Source organism: Salvelinus sp. IW2-2015, linkage group LG16 (genome assembly GCF_002910315.2).
Source record: "Salvelinus sp. IW2-2015 linkage group LG16, ASM291031v2, whole genome shotgun sequence".
NCBI classification, from domain to species: domain Eukaryota; kingdom Metazoa; phylum Chordata; class Actinopteri; order Salmoniformes; family Salmonidae; genus Salvelinus; species Salvelinus sp. IW2-2015.
The window spans coordinates 15,022,346-15,046,009 of record NC_036856.1 but is presented as its reverse complement, the minus strand read 5'-3'; the positions used below and the strand labels follow the sequence as shown (position 1 = coordinate 15,046,009).

Below are 23,664 nucleotides of genomic sequence, written 5' to 3'. Positions count from 1 at the left end.
AGCCCTCCCCTTGTGCTCTGGCAGCCTGAGCCTAGGTAAAATCATTTGGTGAGGAGAGAATCAAGAGGGATCTGCTGGCTTGGACGTTGGCCTTATGGTTAAATCCAAACGCAAGACGATATTAAATAGCCACTGTTTTGTCAGAGAAAAAGAGAAAACCATATCTACAATGCCAGTTATCGAACTGCCCAGTAATAACCCAGAAAGTGAAAGGTGAGTTATGATAGTGTAATTTAGCTAGTAATTTATAGCTAGCTAACTCCAGAAGGGCTAAGCTAATTCATTAGCCACAGAGGCCTACGCAGCTAACGTTAGTATATACATGCCACTTGTTTACTCTTTTTACTGGGGATATTAGCTATGTATCTAATAACGAGTCCGTGGAACAATATTGTTCTAAACTTACTTTCGTTATTTATCTTAAAGTTGAATAACTATATTTAGCTTTGATCGATGTCTGTATAATTGTGGTTATTAAAGTTGGCTGCGGTTTTATTTCGAACAATAATTTGTCATTTAGCATTCTGCGGATGTTTTTGGCTAAGGACAGGTGTTCGGTAGCTAACTAGCTAGCCAGTTTACCAGCTAATGTTAGTTTACTAGCTTTGTCGACAATGTACTGTTTACTTGCTTCATATGTGAGATTAAGAAACAAACGATCTAACGTTACGGCAATATGTTTCTCAATAATGGTGGAATAAATGGACTGACCCATGTTATTTCGTCGAATGTTCTGGGAGATGTTAGTTAACTAGTTAGCCAGCTGGCTAGTGATTTTAAAGCAATAGGCACATCCATGTTGTTGTCTATACCCATTTCAGACAAGATGTGGTATGTTACCAGTAAAAAAAAAAAAAGGCAATGTTTCCTAAATATTTTTTTTTTTACTCCATACATTTTCCCAAAAGTACTCGTTACATTTTGAAAGCAGGACAGGAAAATTGTCCAATTCACCCACTTAATAATCGAGCAGACTCACTAAATACAGATTTTTGTCTGTATATGAAAAGGATACTAGCTACTGTTACTAGCCATTACAGCAAATATTTAACTTGCAACCCTTCAACACTTGTTAGCTGCTCACCTGCCGGTATCAAGATCATATCTGTTCACTCACACTCAATGTGATTTATTAACCAATATTTGTTTGGCCAATTAAAAGCCTTGATGGCTTGACTGACTGTTATCCTAGTTRAAGAATAACATGAGTGACAGCTAGCTAACTTACCAATTGGTCAGTTCCCAGTCAGTACTGGGAAAACCAAAGTACTGGATGTACAGTCTCTAAAAGTAGGTAATTTAGCTAAAAAAACTAGCTATTTGCACATTTTGTTTTGGTCAAGTCTGTTCCCAATGGGTGTAAAATGCTGTTATTTAAGGTCTGTTATGTTGGGGGGCCATTGAGCAGCAGTCTGTTTACTAGATGAAGAGGCCTCTTGAAACTTAGTCCCCACCATTTTAAGTGATTTGAGTAGAGGTTAGGTGTCCCTGATTGCCTCAAAATTATTCCCCTTTGGCCTAATATCTAGTGTATTTTTCTGCGAGACAGTATTTTTCCACATCCCATTCATTCAACTGTTAATGGCTCTTACGRAAGTGGTGGAGACTCATTTCCCAGCTGACTAAGCCAACTGTCACAATTTAAGCCTCTTCATGAATATTGCCTACTGTGTAGCAGAGTGTAATGGGGATTTTAAGGAGTATTGTGAAGAGGCTTAACTTGGCATAGAATAGCAGTGCTGTTGAATCTGTGGGAACAACGTGCAGGTGGAATGCGAACGGACAGGGATTTGACATAAGGATGCTAGTTGGATATTATTTGCGATCTGGTCATGCAGTTTCCAAAGGAACCTTATTCACTAGAACCACTTATTAGGGATTCCAGTCAATATGCCGCACAAATGATGAGCCTATGACGCCATCTTGACGATGGTTGAGGTATATCACTGTTACTCAGAGGTTGAGCTCCAAGGTTGACACAATGCTTCTTACTTTGCTTTCACATGCCTGCTCCACATATAACGCTGGAGTGGTGTTTGCGTAAGAGCGCGTCCATGAGCAGTATGTCACCCCTAATGGGGTTTGTTCACTTTTCAACCTCTGAGAATTGGCATACTCACCTCTGCTAGCGCAACCCCCACACAAAAGCTTATTCTGAATCTTAACTAGAACACACACTCACGTTGTGGCTTCAGCAAAATGGCTGATCGGTGGTGGGTAATCTGGCACATGTCTCAATGACGTAAGAGGTTGGTGTTTTTGTCCTCAGTGCAGACTTGAATTAGGCCAAAAACGACACTATTTTTACCACCCTCATTTTTAGCTGAAATTGTTCTCAGTATTTTTCCATTGACGTTGTCACCACCTTTTTTGCCACAAGTAGCAGTCATCTCTCCCCATAGGCTACTCCTACTGTGACAGTTCTCTCTGATTAATCAGTGATGTCAACTGTAATTGATTCCCAAAGGTAGAAATCAACCTGAGTGAAGGCAGTCATTTTGTCATAACTCATTGGGACATCCTGTTACCGAATGTGCTTTGTTGCCAACAAAGCAAATAAAATGTCTCCTGCCTGTTACTTATTTAGCCTCAAGCAAAGTGTTCTGTTCCGACATGTAAAGATTTAGTCAGTGGAACAGTTTGAACTTCAATCCTTTGTCCTGGTTAGGGTACCTATTCAAATGACAATGTTTTACCATATTAGTCATGTGAGTTACATGGACTAGAATGATGATACATTGACTTCCAAAGGGACATTTTCCCTGGTCTCCAGTTAGGCTCGCTCATAGTCAGTGAATCCTTGAGGAATAATGGCTCCGTTCTTCTGTGTCCTCCAGTCCGAGGCGGTGTTCCCGCTGTTGCAGTAACCCGTGTCCGGGGCCTCTGTGGTGTTCCTGATGCCCCTCACCCACCCCTAAAGATCCCAGGTGGGCGAGGGAATGACCAGCGGGATCACAATCTTTCAGCTAAGCTATTCTACTCTGTGAGTCCACTCTCGTATCTTTCTCCTTCATCCTCTGGTGTTAAGCTACCTGTATCAAACCTCTCTTCATACCTGCTAATTTCTCCATTCTCCTGCAGGATGCTCGGTTGCTGGTTCTTGAGGAGCCGCCCCCCGCCAATGGCAGAGTGCGTTTCCTGCTCTTTGAGCCCCGTTGCTCAGAGGGCAAGCACTGTGTCTGGAGGGGGGTGCTGAAAGGGGGTAACATCTACATCGAGATCCCCCCTGGAGCTCTGCCCGAGGGCAGCAAAGACAGGTCAGTGATCCAATGCAAGAACAACCTCTCGTTGTCCTCTGGTTTTACTTTAGACTGTTTTTGTTGTCTTTTAAAGGCGCAATATGCAGAAATCACTCTGCCATTGCTGGTGTGTAAAATTCTAAAATGTTTGCTGAATTTCAGGTGACAACTAGTGTGGAGAGTCATTGCACCAGCTAAACTGCTGTGAAATCTTTTCATTAACCAAAAATATAGTATATAGTATATCCAGATGCAAAAAAATGAAATTTTCGGACAGGGACGCATAGAAATGGCACGCACAGAATGGATCTACCGCTTATCAGACTTGCTTACAATGAGAATGACAGCTCTATAACTCAAATTTCTATGTGAATTTGGTCTGGTCGCGCACAAAGATACATATTGCGTCTTCAACTAGTTTGATGTTGTTTCATGGTAGATGGACTTAGTTTCTATTGCTTGCTGACTGCAATGCACTACCTTCATAACTCATTGACTTACTTAATCTCTCCAGTTTCGCTCTCCTGCTGGAATGTGCGGAAGAGAAGCTGCAGGTTGACCATGTCTTCATCTGCTTCCACAAGAACCGAGACGACAGAGGTAAGTCACTGTGTGTGTCTGCTTCCAGTTAAACACCTCTGTTAATACTTTATGTGCTTTGTTATGAGGCAGTTCTCTCACTGTCCTTTTCTCTCTTCAGCATCTCTGCTGCGTACCTTCAGCTTCCTGGGCTTTGAGATTGTGAGACCGGGTCATCCACTCGTCCCTACCCGCCCCGATGCTTTCTTCATGGCTTACAGCATCGAACGAGACTCCTTCGACGATGAATAATGGATCACAAACATGCCACAAATGCATACGTATACACACACACACGTTAGCTTTTACCTACCCTTCCCCATCCCACTTCATCACTTGGGGAAAATAAATATGATCAAAATTCAGTAAGGTCAAGGTTTCCTGTGAAATAGTTTATTTACTTTGATGTGAAGTATTACAATGACATTTGAACTAGTGTGTAATGTTAAACCAAGAATGTATCCTTATTAAATTTGGGAAATGTTTCCTCAACACTGTACTAATTTCCACGTGTAGTACTGATTTCCCCCTTCCCCATCCACTACAATGATCATCTCTAGGCTGTACAATTTATGGTGAAAATGTCCATGCTGCATATTCATGTTATGCTTTGTTTTCTTGGCTATTTCAAGTAGATTTTCATGTTTTATATTGATTTGATTTTAATGTGTGCATGAACTTTGATTTCTAGTTTTGATCCACTTGACTGAAATCTGCATGTTGTAACAAGTGCCCGAATAAAAATGCTCACCTTAACAAGTGGATTTTTGCCTTATGTTTATGTGTGTAGGGATTGGGGAAAGGGCATTGAAATATGTGTAACAATTTATAAGATGTATTTTGTGGGCACGCGTACCAGAGTTGTAGAAGCATCTGTTTAAACTCGATCAGTCGGTGTTGAATTTAACCTAATGCACTTTAAGTTGCATATTTTAAAATCTTTACTGTGATCTAATGGGGCTCCTTGGATCCATGAAAAGTTAATTATAGAACACAGTGCATATACATTTGATTTGGAGCTGATATGTAATTTGCTCAATATCCTTGGTGGAAAGCAATGCTGTGGAAAAATGTTTAATAAAAAAGCTACCCTTTTATTCATTCCAGATGTTCAAGATAGATTCTGACAACATGAATGTTAAATATCATCCACATTTTACATTAGATTAGAGCAGGGTATCCCTAAGTCTGTCCTGGGACCCCACCTGGGTGCACATTTAGTCTTTTGCCCTAGCACTACACATCTGATTCAAATAATCAAAGCTTGATGAGTAGTTATTTTAATCAGCTGTGTAGTTAACATTTAACATTTACATTTAAGTCATTTAGCTGACGCTCTTATCCAGAGCGACTTACAAATTGGAAAGTTCATACATTTTCATCCTGGTCCCCCCGTGGGGAATGAACCCACAACCCTGGCGTTGCAAGCGCCATGCTCTACCAACTGAGCCACACGGGACCAGTTCTAGGGCAACAAACAAAACGTGCACCCAGGGGGGGCTCAGGACAGAGTTTGGGAAACCCTTGATTAAGACTTCAATTAACAGATATGAAACAGACATGAGTAATCACAACTTCCTGTCCACTGTGTTGTGGAGTCCTAGTTGTGCTGTGGCCCTCATCACAGTTTCAGAGTCAGTGAAGGAGATGTACTGTATACACAGGCAGTGCTCCCAGTCCAGACTGGGCAGGTCCTGGATCAGCCCTCTCTCTGCCAGCTTCAGCATTAGAAGGGCCTGCTTGACTGACAGCCAGTTGTGCAGAGTGGAAGGCACGGTGGGATTTACCCTGAAGAGCTCAACATGTGGACCCCAGAGCAGAGCCTGCAGGACCCCCACTACGTCTGCTATCTGTAGCCCACTACCCCCATCCTGAAGCCAGGAGGCTAGCTGGAGAAGCCCTGGTAGATATGGGGAGCTCTGGATGGTGCCATCTGAACTCTGTGTATGTTGAGAGGGAGCATTGTCAGAGAGGTACAGGCAGTACTCTAGCAACACTCCGAACTGAGACTGTATGGATGGAGCAGCATGAGCAGGCTGAAAGAGACTGGGGTCACTGTGACTGGTGTGATTGGTCAACGCCACACGAGGGGTTCCCCACTTTCTCCATAGCTCCTGAATCTCTCCTTTTATCTTCTCTTTTTCATTCTCCAATAACTCAATTTCTTCACTTCTTCCACTTTSTTCTGCTTTGTCTGCGTCTGTTTCCCCCCCTCTCTCCCTTGGCCATACCAGCAAGATGCCTTGAGCCTTCAGCTCAGCGCAGGTGGCTGCATTACTGCACAGGTGTTGTAACCCCAAGGCTAACTGTAGCAGCAGAATACTCAGTTGCCTTTCATACACTAATGGTTTAAAGCTCTGCAGGAACCTTCCCTCTTGTACAAAGTCTTCCAAAGTAGCCTGTGGTAAGTCTCTCTCAATTGTCACTGCATATCCCTTGAGCAATAGTGAAGCAACTGTAGGTCCACTGCTCTCCTCAGACTTCGCTTGACTTTGGTCTGCCTCAATTTTGCTCTCATCTGGTGATTCTGTCCCTGTCTGATCAGACTGTGAGGAGTCTGAAGTGGTTGTGTTTTTGGTTCCAGGTTCTTTCTCCAGTGCTGGGCATGATGGGAAAGATACAATGACCTGCTGGATGTTGACATTGGGCGGTACTGAGGTAGGTTGAGACAAGGGGCCAACATCACTGCTCACCTGAGAATGAAACCAGGGACGAAATTAGAACATCCAAAAACCTTTCACTTCCTTAACAAGGCTTAGTCACATTAAAATATGTTTTTCTCCTCTATTGTACAGTCATATCCGATTCATTCACAGTCTTACAAAAGACACCTAATCTAAAATTAGGATTCCCATTAGCTGCTGCTAAAACAGCAGCTACTCTTCCTCATGCTAAAAAGCCTTTCTAAGACATGGATGTTTGCTGTTGTCTGTACAGTCTGTTAGGTTGCTCAACACCCATTGACAGTTCAGAGGAAATGTGTCACTGGAGTCGGGGGTTGCCAAACTTGCTATATAATGGTGCAGAACATGACTGTTGCTTGAGGTGGAGCTTAGAAATGAGCCCTTTTGTTGAGTATCTCTTATCTTTGGCTTTTGGCCTTATCGTGGCTTTTTACATTTGGTGCAGCTGTGTTTGCATTCTACTTGACTTTTGCATTGTGCACAACTCAAGTATGAATACTGCTTGAGCATGATGCATAAACTGCACAAACTTATTTACAACCACAGACAGATGCTGGCACTAAGACCGCACTCAGTCAGCTGTATAAGGAAATAAGCAAACAGGAAACCACTCACCCAGATGCGGCGCTCCTAGTGGCCGGAGACTTTAATGCAGGGAAACTTAAATCAGTTCTACCAAATTTCTATCAACATGTTAAATGTGCAACCAGAGGGAAAAAAATTCTAGATCACCTGTACTCCACACACAGAGACGCGCACAAAGCTCTCCCTCGCCCTCCATTTGGTAAATCCGACCACAACTCCATCCTCCTGATTCCTGCTTACAAGCAGGAAAATTAAAGCAGGAACCCAGTGACTCGGGCTATAAAAAAGTGGTCAGATGAAGCAGATGCTAAACTACAGGACTGTTTTGCTGTCACAGACTGGAACATGTTCTGGGATTCTTCCGATGGCATTGAGGAGTACATCACATCAGTCACTGGCTTTATCAATAACTGCATTGAGGACGTCGTCTCCACAGTGACTGTACGTACATACCCCAACCAGGAGCCATGGATTACAGGCAACATTCGCACTGAGCTAAAGGGCAGAGCTGCCGCTTTCAAGGTGCGGGACTCTAACCTGGAAGCTTACAAGATATCCTGCTATGCCCTGCGACGAACCATCAAACAGGCAAGGCATCAATACAGGGCTAAGATTGAATCATACTACACCGGCTCCGACGCTCGTCTTATGTGACAGGGCTTGCAAAATATTACAGACTACAAAGGGAAGCACAGCCGCGAGCTGCCCAGTGACTACCAGACGAGCTAAATCACTTATGTCTCGCTTCGAGGAAAGCAACACTGAGGCATGCATGAGAGCATCAGCTGTTCCGGACGACTGTGTGATCATGCTCTCCGTGGCCGACATGAGTAAGACCTTTAAACAGGTCAACATACACAAGGCTGCGGGGCCAGATGGATTACCAGGACGTGTGCTCCGGCCATGTGCTGACCAACTGGCAGGTGTCTTCACTGACATTTTCAACATGTCCCTGATTGTGTCTGTAATACCAACATGTTTCAAGCTGACCACCATAGTCCCTGTGCCCAAGAACACAAAGGCAACCTGCCTAAATGACTACAGACCCGTAGCACTCACGTCCGTAGCCATGAAGTGCTTCGAAAGGCTGGTAATGGCTCACATCCACACCATTATCCCAGAAACCCTAGACCCACTCCAATTTTTATACCGCCCAAACAGACCCACAGATGATGCAATCTCTATTGCACTCCACCATGTCCTTTCCCACCTGGACAAAAGGAACACTTATGTGAGAATGCTATTCATTGACTACAGCTCAGCGTTCAACACCATAGTACCCTCAAAGCTCATCACCAAGCTAAGGATCCTGGGACTAAACACCTCCCTCTGCAAATGGATCCTGGACTTCCTGACGGGCCGCCCCCAGGTGGTGAGGGTAGGGCGCAACACATCTGCCACGCTGATCCTCAACACTGGAGCCCCCCAGGAGTGCGTGCTCAGTCCCCTCCTGTACTCCCTGTTCACCCATGACTGCATGGCCAGGCACGACTCCAACACCATCATTAAGTTTGCAGACAACACAACAGTGGTAGGCCTGATCACCGACAACGACGAGACAGCCTATAGGGAGGCGTCAGAGACCTGGCCGTGTGGTGCCAGAATAACAACCTGTCCCTCAACGTGACCAAGACTAAGGAAATGATTGTGGACTACAGGAAAAGGAAGACCGAGTACGCCCCCATTCTCATCGATGGGGCTGCAGTGGAGCAGGTTGAGAGCTTCAAGTTCCATGGTGTCCACATCACCAACAAACTAGAATGGTCCAAACACACCAAGACAGTCGTGAAGCGGGCACGACAAAGCCTATTACCCCTCAGGAAATTAAAAAGATTTGGCATGGGTTCTGAGATCCTCCAAAAGGTTCTACAGCTGCAACATCGAGAGCATCCTGACTGGTTACATCACTGCCTGGTACAGCAATTGCTCGGCCTCCGACCGCAAGGCACTACAGAGGGTAGTGCGTACGGCCCAGTACATCACTGGGGCTAAGCTGCCAGCCATCCAGGACCTCTACACCAGGCGGTGTCAGAGGAAGGCCCTAAAAATTGTCAAAGACCCCAGCCACCCCAGTCATAGACTGTTCTCTCTACTACCACATGGCAAGCGGTACCGGAGTGTCAAGTCTAGGACAAAAAGGCTTTTCAACTGTTTTTTACCCCCAAGCAATAAGACTCCTGAACAGGTAATCAAATGGCTACCTGGACTAATTACATTGTGTGCCCCCCACCCCCCACCCCTCTTTTACGCTGCTGCTACTCTCTGTTTATCATATATGCACAGCCACTTTAACTATACATTCATGTACATACTACCTCAATTGGCCCGACCAACCAGTGCTCCCGCACATTGGCTAACCGGGCTATCTGCATTGTGTCCCACCACCCACCACCCGCCAACCCTTATTTTACGCTACTGCTACTCTCTGTTCATCATATATGCATAGTCACTTTAACCATATCTACATGTACATACTACCTCAATCAGCCTGACCAACCYGTGTCTGTATGTAGCCTCGCTACTGTTTTTCACTGTCATTTTTATTGTAGTTTTTATTTCTTTACTTACCTATTGTTCAACTAATACCTTTTTTGCACTATTGGTTAGAGCCTGTAAGTAAGCATTTCACTGTAAGGTCTACACCTGTTGTATTCGGCGCACGTGACAAATAAACTTTTATTTGATTTGGAATACTGCTTGAGCATGATGCACAAACTGGTTTACACATAGAGTAGGCTGGGCTGGCCCTTGCCTTTTGGGGGCAGGGATAAAACATTTAAGTGGCCCCACCTCGTGATGGCAGAGGGTTTTTGCTGTAGTTCATTTCCTGCAATTATATACAATTTGAAGATTTTGCAATTTTCGAACACATTTTATGCAATTCTACAAATTGTGCCGTGGTGCGGATAGAAAAATGTGCAGTTTTACAGCGAACTTCCTGCAATTCTACAAATTTTACCATAGGGTGGAGAGATATTTGAGCAGTTTAAAACCACATTTTCTGCAATTCTACACATTTTGCCATGACTTATGATATCTGAGTGAGAGTGACTAACAAAATCAACGGGGGCCCACTGGTGGTCAGGGTCCCTGGGCTCGTGCCCCGCATGCCCTGTCAGTAATTAAACCATGATTACTAGCTACAAGTTTAGATAACTGGCCAAACTAATTTACAATCTAATGAAAAAACGAATTGTGAAACTGCACCTTGTGTATTCTACTCTCAACAGAGTTCCTAAAAACATTTAAAATAATTTGGGTCGAGGGCCCCCTAGCGGCCGCTTAAATCACTAATGCCCTGAGATCATGAGCATAACCTTACCTTAGCTGCGATTATCCTCCCTGGAAACTTTGGGCTATGCAGGCTGTAGTACAGTGAACCTGCTATCTGCTTGGGCTGGTCGTTTTCACACAGTAGGAAATCTTGGGGCTGAAATGCAACAACGCCTTCACCGGACACTCTCATCAGGAGAACCCCAGCCTCCATGCGCTGTTCCATACTCCTCAGGAACAGTAGGTGGCGATGCTGAATACCTTGAGAAATGTCCCCCTGGTTGTAGAAACTGCTGAAGAAGTAGGTAAGCTGTTCATCAGGTGTATCGAAGTCAAGTTGAGATAGCGGCTGCAAGTTGAGAGGGCTCTTCTGGACTGGTCTTTCTTCGTCTCTCTCTACATGGGGCTGAGTGCCTGCGATGGGGACCAGCATGTAGAGAGGGTTGTCATAGTTTTGGTGACTGCAGGGTAGTGGGGAAAGGGGACACAGATAGACCCCTGGTAGGGAAAGGGTTCGAGCCAGCCTCTTCTTAGGCACTGGTGGCGGGGTGGTGCTATCTGAGAAAAACCTCTCTTGATGACAGTAAGAGGGGTCTGAAAGATAAAGGGAAATACAGACCATGTAATAGACTTTCCAGAGAAGTCATTGCCTAGTTCCACGCTTTGACTCTCTATGATTATCGAGAACTTCTTTAGAATAAGGTAGAGAAATTACAGAATAGTAATACTAAACTCTGCAACAACAAAAACATTTCAGACAATGTTTATCTCAAACTGTTGTTGGATACGTAGATTCAATATTTGACAGGAGCTACTGTATTCAGTTGAGCTTGTGACAAACATGTGGACATAAATGTTGTGGCTATGGCAGGTCTTTATCAGCACAGGCCTGGTTTCAGGTGTCACTTCCTCCCATTCAATTCACATGAGAAAAGGGAAGCAGGGCAAGAGAGGACAAGGAAGGAAAATGAGAAAGTGCTTTTTATTTAATATTTCAGCTGGGAAAAAGCAAATGCCTAAATAACTTATATCCTTATCCATTTTATAATTGAAATCAACAGGATAATATATACTACAGTGTCTGATAAAGGTAGATGTGTGTTGTACTCACCATAGCGCTGGTGTATGGGACACTGGAGTGCATGGCAATCAGTGGCGGCAGAGAACACATCTGTACAGGTAGAGCCCTGGTGCTGATGGGGTCCCAATGGGCTAGAGACACTCCCATCCAACTCCAGGTCCACACTGGAACCCATACTAGAGCCTCGCGAGTAGAGACTCCTGAGAGCACACACACAATCAGATTCATTAATTGATCTGCTGTCCTTTGAACTAATTACCTAAAATAAGTGCATACAGTACAGAAGCTGCATAGCACTCAGATAGACTCTATGCAGTGTCTTGATAGTTTTTCTGACGAAGCTCACATTTAAAGGTTCAGACGAACTGTCAAGACATGGCATAGACTCTATCTGAGTGCTATGCAGCTTCTGTACTGTATGTTTTTGTCTTACCTGCGCTGTTTGATAGGCAACACTGGGGGTCCACTCTGTCTCTCTGCTCCCTGAGTTGCACAATCCATCGCTGCACAATCCATTGCCTGGTTACGGTGTCTCTCACTCAGAATAGCAGTCTATCAAACTCAAATGGAACTTGAGGTCTCTAATATTATTGCTCAGGTTCACGTTAATATCCTCTCTCCCTCTCTTTCGCTCGCTCTCTCTCACTGTCTGTCTGTCTGTCGGTCTGTCTATCTCTTTCTCTCTTTCTTGTGAGAATATAATTATCTGCTGTTCTGATCTTTGCAGTCTGAGGTTGGTACCGGAAAGTAGTGCCTGTGTGAGGGCATATCTGTACTTATGCAGTAACCTCAACTACAAAATGAGGAAGAACACCAAAAAGACACCCAACTTCACACACTCTTTTTTTTCTCTCACTTTCCTTTTAAGTTAGATCCATCACACACTTGGTCTCTGCCTCCCTGGTACTTTGTCTTTTATGGATTGCATCTCAAATCACATTTTTCTTCTTCAATGTGCTAGCCCCCAATTGCTTTATGATGCATCTTCTTGGTCAAACACGTGTGAATGCATGTTGTAGAGTCTTTTTTTATCCCCGGGAGGCAATTCATTTTGCAGCACATAGTACATTTACATTACATTTAAGTCATTTAGCAGACGCTCTTATCCAGAGCGACTTACAAATTGGAAAGTTCATACATATTCATCCTGGTCCCCCCCTGGGGAATGAACCCACAACCCTGGCGTTGCAAGCGCCATGCTCTTGTGTGTGTGTTCATTTTCATGAGACACTTAATGCATAATGTTTATGAGTGAGTGAGCCTCTGCGTAGGTCTGTGATAGAGGCTCATACGCACAAGGCCACTATGCGTGGTTGTGCAGCCCAGAGTGTATGCTTGAGGCTGAGTGAGCAGTCCTGAAGTAGCCCTCTCTGATTAATAGAATGAGTGAGAGACAGGCTCTTGGCAGAGACCCATGTTTCATACAATTACTTTCCATTTATCAGGTTTGTCATCATGATCACTCTAATTTTGTGGGTACCTTTATGCCTATTAATAATTCTATTTGACAAACATCAGTACAGTTCATCTAGGGTTGCAGAGATTCTTTGATTTATCATGGAGAACAGAATTGAAGCTATCTGGCTGACTTGTATGATATTTGTATTTAACTTTTATTTAACCAGGCAAGTCAGTTAAGAACAAATTATTATTTACAATGACGGCGTACCAAGAGGCAAAAGGCCTCCTGCGGAGGTGGGGGCTGGGATAAAAAAAGAAAGTAGGACAAAACATACATCACGACAAGAGAGACACAACAACACTACATGAAGAGAGACCTACGACAACAACACAGCATGGCAGCAACACATGACAACACAGCATGGTAGCAATACAACATGACAACAATATAGTAGAGACACAACATGGCAGCAGCACAACATGGCAGCAGCACAACATGGTAGCTGCACAAAAATGGTACAAACAATGTTGGGCACAGACAAAGGGAAAAAGGCAGAGACAACAATACATGATGAACCCAGATGGTTTTTTGGGGTCAAGTTTAAGGAGCTCCTTTAGCACCTCAGACTCAATGACCACCTGCAGGGAGAAACTGTGTAGTGGGGCAGGGGAAAAAGAGGGAGGAGCATCGGGGCTAATTGCATTAGAAGGACTGAGAGATGAGGAAATGTTGGACTGGCAAGGAGGCATGGCTGAGTCAAATAGGAATCCTGACTTAATGAAGTGGTGATTAAACAGCTCAGACATACGCTCCTTGTCAGTAGCAACCCCATCATCAACATTAAGGGACATAGGCAGCTGTGAGGAGGAGGGTTTATTCTCCAGGTCTTTCACCATTTTCCAGAACTTCTTGCGATTAGACCCACAGAGAGAGAACGGCTATTTAAAGTAACTAACTTTGGCCTTCCGGATAGCCTGAGTGTACTTATGTCTCATTTGTCTGAACGAGAGCCTGTCAGCCTGAGCATTTGTGTGCCGAGCCTTTCACCAAATGGTGTTCTTGAGGTGGAGTAACTCTGCCAGATCACGGTCGAACCAGGGGTTGAACCTGTTTTTAATTCTCATTTTCTTTATGAGGTTGTCTGTTAACCACACCACTGAAAATATCAAAAAAGAAGGTTCAAGTGTCTTCGACAGAGGGGATCAAGCGGCTTCTATACCAATTTACAGAGGCCAGGTCATGAAGGAAGGCTTGTTCATTAAAGTTTTTAAGCAAGCGTCTATGACAAATCAGGAAGGGTCGTTTAACATTACGAAAACAGTCTGTAAAACTGTGATCACTAAGGTCATTAAAGAAAACACCAGACTGATACCTATCAGGATTATTTGTGAGGATCACATTGAGGAGAGTAGCCTTTTCTGGGTGTTTGGAGTCATACCTTGTGGGATTGGTAATAATCTGYAAGGGATTTAGGGAGTTGTTTTAGGACTTGGTCAGGTAGTTTAAGCATGTCCCAGTTTAGGTCACCTAGCAGGACAAATTCAGACTTAGTGTAAGGGGCCAGGAGAGAGCTTAGGGCAGGTAGGGTACAGGCCAGTGCTGATGGTGGACGATAACACCCAGCAACACTCAACAAAGAGCTATTTGAAAGCTTAATGCTTAAAACCAGCAAATCAAATTGCTTGGGGACAGACTTGTTGGAGACAACAGAGCACTGAAGGCATTATTTGGTAAATATTGCCACTCCACCACCTTTGGAAGATCTGTCTTGCCAAAAAAGGTTCTAACCAGAAAGGTTAACATCAGTGTTCAAAACACTCTTTCTTAACCACGTCTCAGTAACACATCTGGATTGGAGCTGTGAACCCACACGTTCAATTGATACATTTTAGGTAATAACATTCTTGTGTTAACGTGCAGAAAACCCAGGCTTTTACGAGAGCAGAAATCAGTGAAGAAGAAATCAGAGCACAAGTAAGAATTGGGGCTAGCAACAGTAGACGGGCCAGGGTGTACATGCACATTTCCAGATATCATCAGCAGTAATACAATCAGGGCACGGCAGAGGACAGGGAGAGCTCTGCAGTGTTGATTTTTTATGACATTTCAATGTGCATCAGATGGCAACAAGATCCTATTGTACAGCAATTTCATCAGGTAACATGAATACAAAGCCGGCGAGATGTGGTTAGAATAGGATGGGAGGCCAAGAAAACTTTTTCAGTCCCACGGTTGGGTAAGCGATCAAGTTCCTAGTCAACAAAGCACGCAGGAGTCATGGGGCAAATAGCATAAAGCACAATAAAAAAAAATTACAGCTTGGGGCAATCCATTGTAAGTTCAAAGAGTCACTCGCACCAACAAGATAACTTGAGAGTAGCTCTCTATGAGTCCAATATGCTATAAAAGTCTGAGATAAAATAGTAGGCCTATAGTAGTTCATTAAAGTGTTTCTGAGTAAGCTCATGTAATAAGCATCACAGGTTAATTAGCCTACATAAAATTATGATCAGTCCAAAGTCTACAGTGTGTGTGTATGTGCACTGGAGGCAAACAAAAGCTCAGGAGAGAGGGGGGAATGTGGCGGGGGCAAGCCAGGGCAGATGTCGGGGAAAAGATCGCAGTGTGGGATCCAAGTAGCAATGCAGCAGGTAAGGCGAYTACATTTTTACATTTTAGTCATTTAGCAGATGCTCTTATCAGAGCAATTAGGGTTAAGTGCTTTGCTCAAGGGAACATCGGCATATTTTTCACCTAGTTAGCTCGGGGATTCGAACCAGCAACCTTTACGGTTACTGGCCCAAACCTGAGGCTGAGTAGGAGAGGAGGCGTTAAACCCTACTTGGACATTGTCTTTGAGACATGGAAGGTTGTTGTAGTGCAGAGAGGGATTAGAATTCATACAGTTATATTAATAGCACACTGTAGGCCTATTGGTTAGCATGAATAGATTTAAACAATAAGGCTTGTAAGTTCATATATTTACGTAGACGCTCTTATCCAGATCAACTTACAGGAGTAATTAGGGTTAAGTGCCTTGTTCAAGGGCACATTGCTAGATTTTTCACCTAGTCAGCTCAGGGATTCCAACCAGCAAGCTTTCAGTTACTTGCCCAACGCTAGGCTTCCTGCTACCATACTTTCTTACTTTGCAGTAAGCATTATTCTGAAAATGAGTATCTTGTTCCATTATATTAGGTCAAGTGCTCTTCAGACAAAGGGGTTTTGTGATCTGTTTTTAGAAGTAGGTTTCATCTGTCATCTTTATTCCACAGTGAGGCACTAGTCCTCTTCATGATCTATGAGAGAGGCGGCATAATGAGTATGTCACAATCGTCGTTGTAAGCACACTCAGACCAAAGTGCAGCGTGGAATCGGTTTGACATCTTTTTATTTCAGTGAAGAGGAAGGAGGAAGGCTCCGGCCTTGGAGCGGGACTGGACGTCGTGCCTGGACTGGACATCGGCGCAGAGGAAGGCTCCTGCCATGGAGCAGGACTGGACGCCGTGCCTGGACTGGGCACCGGCGCAGAAGAAGGCTCCGGCCATGGAGCTGGAGGTTCCGGACTATGGACCGTCGCAGGAGGTTCCGGACTGTGGACCGTCGCAGGAGGTTCCGGACTGTGGACCGTCGCAGGAGGTTCCGGACTGTGGACCGTCGCAGGAGGTTCCGGACTGGGGACCGTCGCCGGAAGCTCTGGACTGGGGACCATCGCCGGAAGCTCTGGACTGTGAATGCGCACTGGAGCGAGTGACGAGGAGCAGCACAGAACGTACTGGGCTGTGAGGCGCACTGGAGACCTGGTGCGTAGAGCCGGCACAAATTGTACCGGAACGATGACACACTCCGCACGGGAGTCGCGGGAGCTAGCACAGGACGTACTGGGCTGTGGAGGCGCACTGGAGACCTGGTGCGTAGAGCCGGCACAAATTGTACCGGAACGATGACACACATCGCACGGTGAGTGCGGAGACCTGGCACAGGACGTACTGGGCTGTGAAGYCGTACTGGAGACTTGGTGCGTAGAGCCGGCACACATGGTACCGGACAAATGACACGCTCCTCAAGGTGAGTGCGGAGAGCTGGCACAGGACGTACAGGGCTGTGGAGGCGTACTGAAAACCTGGTGCGTGGAGCCGGCACAGTTTTAACCAGACTGCTAGCACGCTCCCKAGGACGAGTACGGAGAYCTGACTCAGGTGGCAGCAAACTGATGATACCCTCCTTAGGGTGAATGTCGTGCATCATACACCAACCCAACAACTCTCTCATTTCTCTCTCCAGTTTCTTCATCAGCTCACTGACTGGCTCTGGCTCACTCCTCGGCTCCGCTGACCACCCCGTGTGCCGCCCCCCCCAAAAAAATTGGGCTGTCTTTTGGGCTTTGTATGTGGCCGCGAACCCCGGCGTTGTCGCTGTCCTCCCTTCTCTCCTTGCGTCTGCTTCCACGGAAGGCTTTCGTCTCCTGCCATAATTTCCTCCCAAGTCCAGGATGTCTTCACCTCCTTTATCTCCTCCCAAGCCCAGGATACCTTCTCCTCCCGGGCATGCTGCTTGGTCCTGTTGTGGTGGGATCTTCTGTCACAATCGTCGTTGTAAGCACACAGACCAAAGCACAGCGTGGAATCGGTTCAACATCTTTTTATTTCAGTGAACCGCGCAAAAAACAATAAATGAAACGTGACGTTCTGTAGTGCTCACGGCATCAACACAAAAACAAGATCCCACCAAACACAGTGGGGAAATGGCCGCCTAAATATGATCCCCAATCAGAGACAACGATAACCAGCTGCTTCTGATTGGGAACCATACCAGGCCAACATAGAAATAAAACACCTAGATAGGAACACCCCTATTGCTCAAATACAGTACATCATCCTTTTATGATATGTAACTTTAAATTGTCATCTGAAGAGTGTAATAAACCATTGAATATATTCAGGTATTATATGTGTTGTTAATGATAGTGTATGGTGGATTAGGATTTCTGTTAAATTCAGTTGAGAGGATTAAGGTTTAGAATACGCCCCTTAAATAAAACATACAGATGTAAGGCTAGCCATAGCGGGGATCTACAGTATAGTATTCTGGATTTCATGAGATATTGAACTGTCTTGAGAGGAGAATGTTTATGTTCTTTCCTATTCATACAAATGTTTCAATGAGGAGGTGGAGGATGAGCCTGAGGAGATGGTTCGTAGTATCTCCTCCTTTGGCGCTGCTTCAGTCTGTGATATACTATATTCTATGGACAGGCGTTGGACAGTAGTTGACCGTCTGGAGGCATTGGGTTTAATGTGAATGGCCTGTGTCGTGTGGTGGATGCTGTCTTTATCCTTGTGTAGGAGCCAGAGCCCAGCTTGGAAGAGCAGAGCCTCCTCGTAGGCCATCTGAGGGCTCTGACTCAGGGCGACAAAGCCATATGGTCTGGTGACCTTGGCAAGGTGAGGCAGAGACAGGGCAGCTCTGGCGGTCGGGTCGAGCTAGTGCTCATTCTCCAGGAAGGCACAGGGGTAGGATCTCACCCTGTGGAGGGAAGAACGCTTGTAGGTGAAGGGGTCTGAGATGGTCCAGTGGGCTTTTCGCTCAGGTGAAGACCCAAAGCTGGATGATGACGTTGATGTAGAGAGTGAAGAGGATGGTAAAATACATAAACAGCAGGTGTCCACTTCAGGGCCCCCAAAGCCTTCCTATGCCTCCTCTCCATCATCGCCTTGGGAATGGTGAAGACTGGGAATTGTAAACTGTTGAACGCTGCCAGGCATCAATCAGTGTATTGCTAAAGATATCCTTACTTGTGTGGCAGTCTGATATGACGGAACTCCCGAGAGAGCGCACGCTGGAGGTGGCTCACAAAAGTGAATGCATCCCTGCGCAACTGTGCCTGCACGGCGTGGAGAAATCCCACATTTCTGCAACATTAAAGTGTTTTGTGCTACTGCCAATAGTTCCAATGCTGATGGTGCTGTCATGTTTCTCTTCATTGTGGCTGTTGTGTGTGTGTGTGTGTGTGTGTGTGTGCACAGGCTAGCCTATGTGTCTCTCTCCCTTTCAGCAGTCCTATTAGTTTGTGTCTTGGGTAGACTAGATTGGTCTGGAGAGAAAACAGTGGGGCTTTATACCTGTGACTTCTCCCTCACCCCCCTCTCCGGAGTACCGTTGGAGAGAAAAACGATTTTTCCCAGTCGGCGCTTGTTTTCTTGTCTTCGATTTCCCAGTTGTTTTGAACGTGGCAAGTGTGTGCGTAAATGTTACGTGTCTGCCTAGTTGCGGAAGCTCTAACCAAGTTCGGTTATCCCTGTTCAGATGGATGGACACCACAAAATAAAATAAACAACTTTCCCTTGTAGATATTATAATTAGTAGTTGTCATTTTCGTTCAGTTTATTCTATTTATTCAATTCTCACTTTCAATAACATTAGGCTGTGTTTACACAGGCAGCCCAATTCGGATTATTATTCCACTAATTGTTCTTTTGACCAGACAGATCAGTTATTTTGTCACTAACTGGGCAAAAGATTAGAACTGGGCTGCCTTGCCTGTGTAATGCTGTGTTCAAGTGCTAGTCGAAACTCTGAAATGTTCGACTTGCTAACTGGTTACCTAGTTATACACATGCCGCATTCAACAAGTTAGCAAGTCTGACATTTCTGAGTTTAGTTCCGAATAGCATATGAAGGAGGCATATTTTGCCTACTGTCGGCCTGTTGCCTATTGTCGGCCTATCTGATGTTGGCCCATACCTTTCTACAGATGCTGCCATACTTCATTATTTCGCTAATTAGTGATTCGATAATTGGTCACAGTTAGCCTACTTGTTTGTGTGAGGTGATTGGCTCATCTACTGCAATTCCGGGGTTCATAAGAACACTGATCACATACCGCTGTTATCAACTTCCTTCCAATCTATCGCCACACTGATCAGTATGACCTCTGAATGTAGCGTCCCCATCGAACAGGACAACGACGGTGTTGAGGTAATATGGGCAAATTATGTTTGTACTCCGATGAACTTGACTGCAACTTTTATTGTTGAAGGTGTCTAACTTGCTAACATCTTGAACTCTTTGCGGCGGGAAACTTTGAACGCTTGCTAGCTTCTGTTGCATCTGTCATCACAAGTGACTGCACGCTAACGAAATGCTCTGGGACACCCCTTTCACGACACGAAGTGACTTTCGTAGCAAGTTAGGACAGCGTTTTCGCTAACCTATTTCCTAATCTACGTTAATTGTCCTAGCCTGCTATGAAAGTACATTTCATATCGAAGTTGCGTGACGTGTTTCATCAATGCGCTAACTAGTTAACGTTAGCCATCTGGCTGCACACCTTGACATTTTATGCCTACTTTGTAGCTAGATTTGATTTTTTTTTGGGGGGGATTTAACTGACTCATTTTACTTTCACAGGACAAAGTTGTGGTGAAGAGAGACAGTGTGTTAACCACTGTACTCTGTCGCCTGTCACAGTTTTGGCCGGTCAMGCTAGCGGTAAGCATGTGCCACAAGCTTCATTTATCTTCACTGGTTAGTTTGAATTTAACATGTTGGACATGGGATGGTTTCAGTGGCCATAATTGGCCTCATAAATGTGCCACTTCAATAGTCCCACAAGCACCTGTCCTCACTTTGCATTTGTCTTGGGTATGTGCATTATGGCTTTTAACGCTCAGGAGAAAATAGGAAGTGTTCACTTTGTCTGCAGATGCGTGCTCTCCGTGGGTTTTGGTGGCTGTTGGGTTTCTCCCCTTCAGATGAGAAGGCTTTTGTTGCGCCAGAAGAGGATGACAATCCTAGTCCAGCCCGCCACTGTCTAGCAGGCCGCAAGCGTCTGCGTCGAACCACACGCATCTTGTTGGCCATCCTGCCTCGCCGTCTGCAGAGCGCCCTGGGCTACCCTGTGTGCACCAGCATTGGCTGTGCTGTATCCCCAGGCATGTATCGTCATGGTTTCTATATACAGCATTGAGACATGTGCTTGAAATGATATGGGGAATTCTACTTTTCATTTGGGTTGTTTTTCAGAGGTGCTTGGCTCCCCCACTAAGCTCTGTGGGAAAGGCAACAAGAGGAAGCAGGATGACATTGATGACGAGGAGCAGCAGACCTGGGTCGAGGCCCTCTCTCAGGAACTAGAGGATGAGGAGCCTTCTGTTGATCCTGACTATGAGGTGGGTTCTCCTGTTATGGTTTCCTTTGAATGGGCCTAACCCTTCATCTCACATGGGTAGTATATTGTCTCTAAAATACATGCAAGCATTAAACTCATTTCTTCAGTTTCCTGTGGCACTTTGAATTGATTTGATACTTGACTAATCCAGACTATGTTTTTTGACAGCCGAGTGCAGTGGATACTGACAGTGAGGAGTATAACTCTCAAAATGACACAGAAAGTGACCTTGACATTTCAGAGAAGGTCGTGATCGACGACCTTAAAGAGGTACAGAGTGAGCATCTCGTTGGCATGGCCTTTCATCATTCTGCAAGTACTCTGACTATAGGCGATTGGCTTTGAATCTTGTTATTTTTGCCTTGTTTGCAGAATGTTCCTCAAATGGCATAGTGGAAGGTGGCATTTCAGGTACATCTGGTGTGACAAACATTTACTTTATTTTAATAGACATGAGGGTCATCCACTTTGTAATCCTGTTATGATGTTTGGACTATTTATATTGATGTTTATGCCTTCTATGGCCCTTTTGTAAATTGACATCAGTACTATTTATTTGTCCGTAGGTGCTCCGCCTTCAGTTTRATCACCATCTGTAATCCTCCAGTGCCAGTATTCACTTTTTGCTTGTACTTTACTAAATAAAACATTCATCTTTATGTGCAGGTCTATTGTGCTTAATAGCTTCAGACATGCAGTGTAATAACTGACCAGGAGATGGCAATACTATATTCTTGTTTTATCCTGAAACATCTAGCAGTGTTAAAGTGGATGACATGATTTGATGGTTGTCACCATATGTATGAAAACATAAAAGGTTCATGTGTAACATCTGTACAGTGAGTTGCTGCTTGACCCCTAAGTCAAATCAAATGTATTTATATATCCCATCTTACATCAGCTGATATCTCAAAGTGCTGTACAGAAACCCAGCCTAAAACCCCAAACAGCAAGCAATGCAGGTGTAGAAGCACGGTGGCTAGGAAAAACTCCCTAGAAAGGCAAAAACCTAGAGAGGAACAAGGCTATGAGGAGTGGCCAGTCCTCTTCTGGCTGTGCCGGGTGGAGATTATAACAGAACATGGCCAAGATGTTCATGGATGACCAGCATGGTCAAATAATAATCACAGTAGTTGTCGAGGGTGCAGCAAGTCAGCACCTCAGGATTAAATGTCAGTTGGCTTTTCATAGCCGATCATTAAGAGTATATCTACCGCTCCTGCGGTCTCTAGAGTTGAAAACAGCAGGTCTGGGACAGGTAGCACGTCCGGTGAACAGGTCAGGGTTCCATAGCCGCAGAACAGTTGAAAATGGAGCAGCAGCACGGCCAGAAGGACTGGGGACAGCAAGGAGTCATGCCAGGAAGTCCTGAGGCATGGTCCTAGGGCTCAGGTCCTCTGAGAAAATTAGAGAGCATACTTAAATTCACACAGGACACCGGATAAGACCTGCAAAGTACTCTAGATATAACAGACTGACCCTAGCCCCCCGACACAAACTACTGCAGCATAAATACTGGAGGCTGAGACAGGAGGGGTCAGGAGACACTGTGGCCCCATCCGATGATACCCCTGGACAGGGCCAAACAGGAAGGATATAACCCCACCCACTTTGCCAAAGCACAGCTCCCACACCACTAGAGGGATATCTTCAACCACCAACTTAACATCCTGAGACAAGGCCGAGTATAGCCCACAAAGTCTAAGTTAAGATCCCAGTTGAGCTGCAGGAATGACTTGTACATTAAGGCATGTTCCATCCAGTCTACTTTATGGATGAATACACGTGCATATTAAAACATTGTGGTACTTGGTGACTTTAGCCTCATCTCAACCAGTTTATATTTCCAATGGATATATAATTGCAAAGTCCTGTGGCTTGTTTCTAGGTTGGCTGTCAGAACTGTTCAGTGCATGTAATGATGCCACTACCACCCACAGGCTAAATGCTCCACTCATTATGCTGACCTCTACTTTGACAATCTACTGTGCTGCATACCTTTGCCCATCACCTTTTACGCTTACGAATATACATGATGTTAAACAGGAGCTAAACTGTTTTGTGTTCCTGCTAAAATACAAGCTTGGTTAACTGAGAAAGTATCCCACAGGCTCTGAGGAAAGCCACATGACTCTGTGGTACTTGTCTGACAGGGCAAAGGGCACATGCACATCCAGGGTGCCACATCCAAGAGGACTGTGGTCAATGCAAGAGGGTTGGGTAGGAGGTGGTGTAGAGCACTTGAAGCCCCTTCAATGTATTCCTGGTGCTCGCCTGTTTCATCTGCTCGCCGACTGCAGTGGGTGAGTCTTCGCTCTACATGTTCTGTCTAATCAAACATGAGCTGTGAGTGCACACGTAACATGCAGTAGACACATTTTTATATGCAATATGAAACCGAGAACCAAATTTGTATTCAACTTCGATACTAGTGAAAATGTATACTGTAGGTTGAACAGATGTTTGGCAGAACCTTTTTGATTGCCTTACTATATTTTAGGCTTTTCCCCAGTGATCTTCAGAATGGAGCTAGACATGACCTTGAGAATTGGAATGAATTAAAAGCTGGTTGTTTTTGGATGTGGGTAGGAAGAGGATGGRGGGGTTGTTGCTGAGAGGGGAGCAGTGTGCGCTAAACACAAAGATGTTAC

At 44.9% G+C, this 23,664-nt stretch overlaps 3 protein-coding genes across 3 annotated transcripts; 2 read left to right on the top strand and 1 right to left on the bottom strand.

Moving 5' to 3' along the window:
* Nucleotides 1-4,582, top strand: LOC111975734 (ornithine decarboxylase antizyme 1-like). The gene is given in 6 exon segments (XM_024004284.2): nt 1-213; nt 2,838-2,895; nt 2,897-2,983; nt 3,082-3,257; nt 3,754-3,839; nt 3,940-4,582. Coding segments are annotated over 6 exon segments (657 nt in total). The 5' UTR covers nt 1-94; the 3' UTR covers nt 4,071-4,582.
* Nucleotides 4,583-5,292: 710 nt separating this feature from the next.
* On the bottom strand, nt 5,293-12,054 carry peak3 (PEAK family member 3). Its single transcript, XM_024003599.3, has 4 exons — nt 11,875-12,054; nt 11,472-11,641; nt 10,410-10,954; nt 5,293-6,511 (listed from the first exon to the last, which is right to left on the bottom strand). Exons 1-4 carry the CDS (start codon nt 11,955-11,957, stop codon nt 5,387-5,389), a joined length of 1,923 nt encoding a protein of 640 aa, XP_023859367.1. The 5' UTR covers nt 11,958-12,054; the 3' UTR covers nt 5,293-5,386.
* Nucleotides 12,055-19,708: 7,654 nt separating this feature from the next.
* org (oogenesis-related gene) lies at nt 19,709-21,672 on the top strand. Its single transcript, XM_024004540.2, has 7 exons — nt 19,709-19,821; nt 20,254-20,334; nt 20,549-20,777; nt 20,869-21,014; nt 21,182-21,283; nt 21,386-21,424; nt 21,580-21,672. Exons 1-6 carry the CDS (start codon nt 19,771-19,773, stop codon nt 21,404-21,406), a joined length of 630 nt encoding a protein of 209 aa, XP_023860308.1. The 5' UTR covers nt 19,709-19,770; the 3' UTR covers nt 21,407-21,424; nt 21,580-21,672.
* The last annotated feature ends 1,992 nt before the right edge of the window (nt 21,673-23,664 follow it).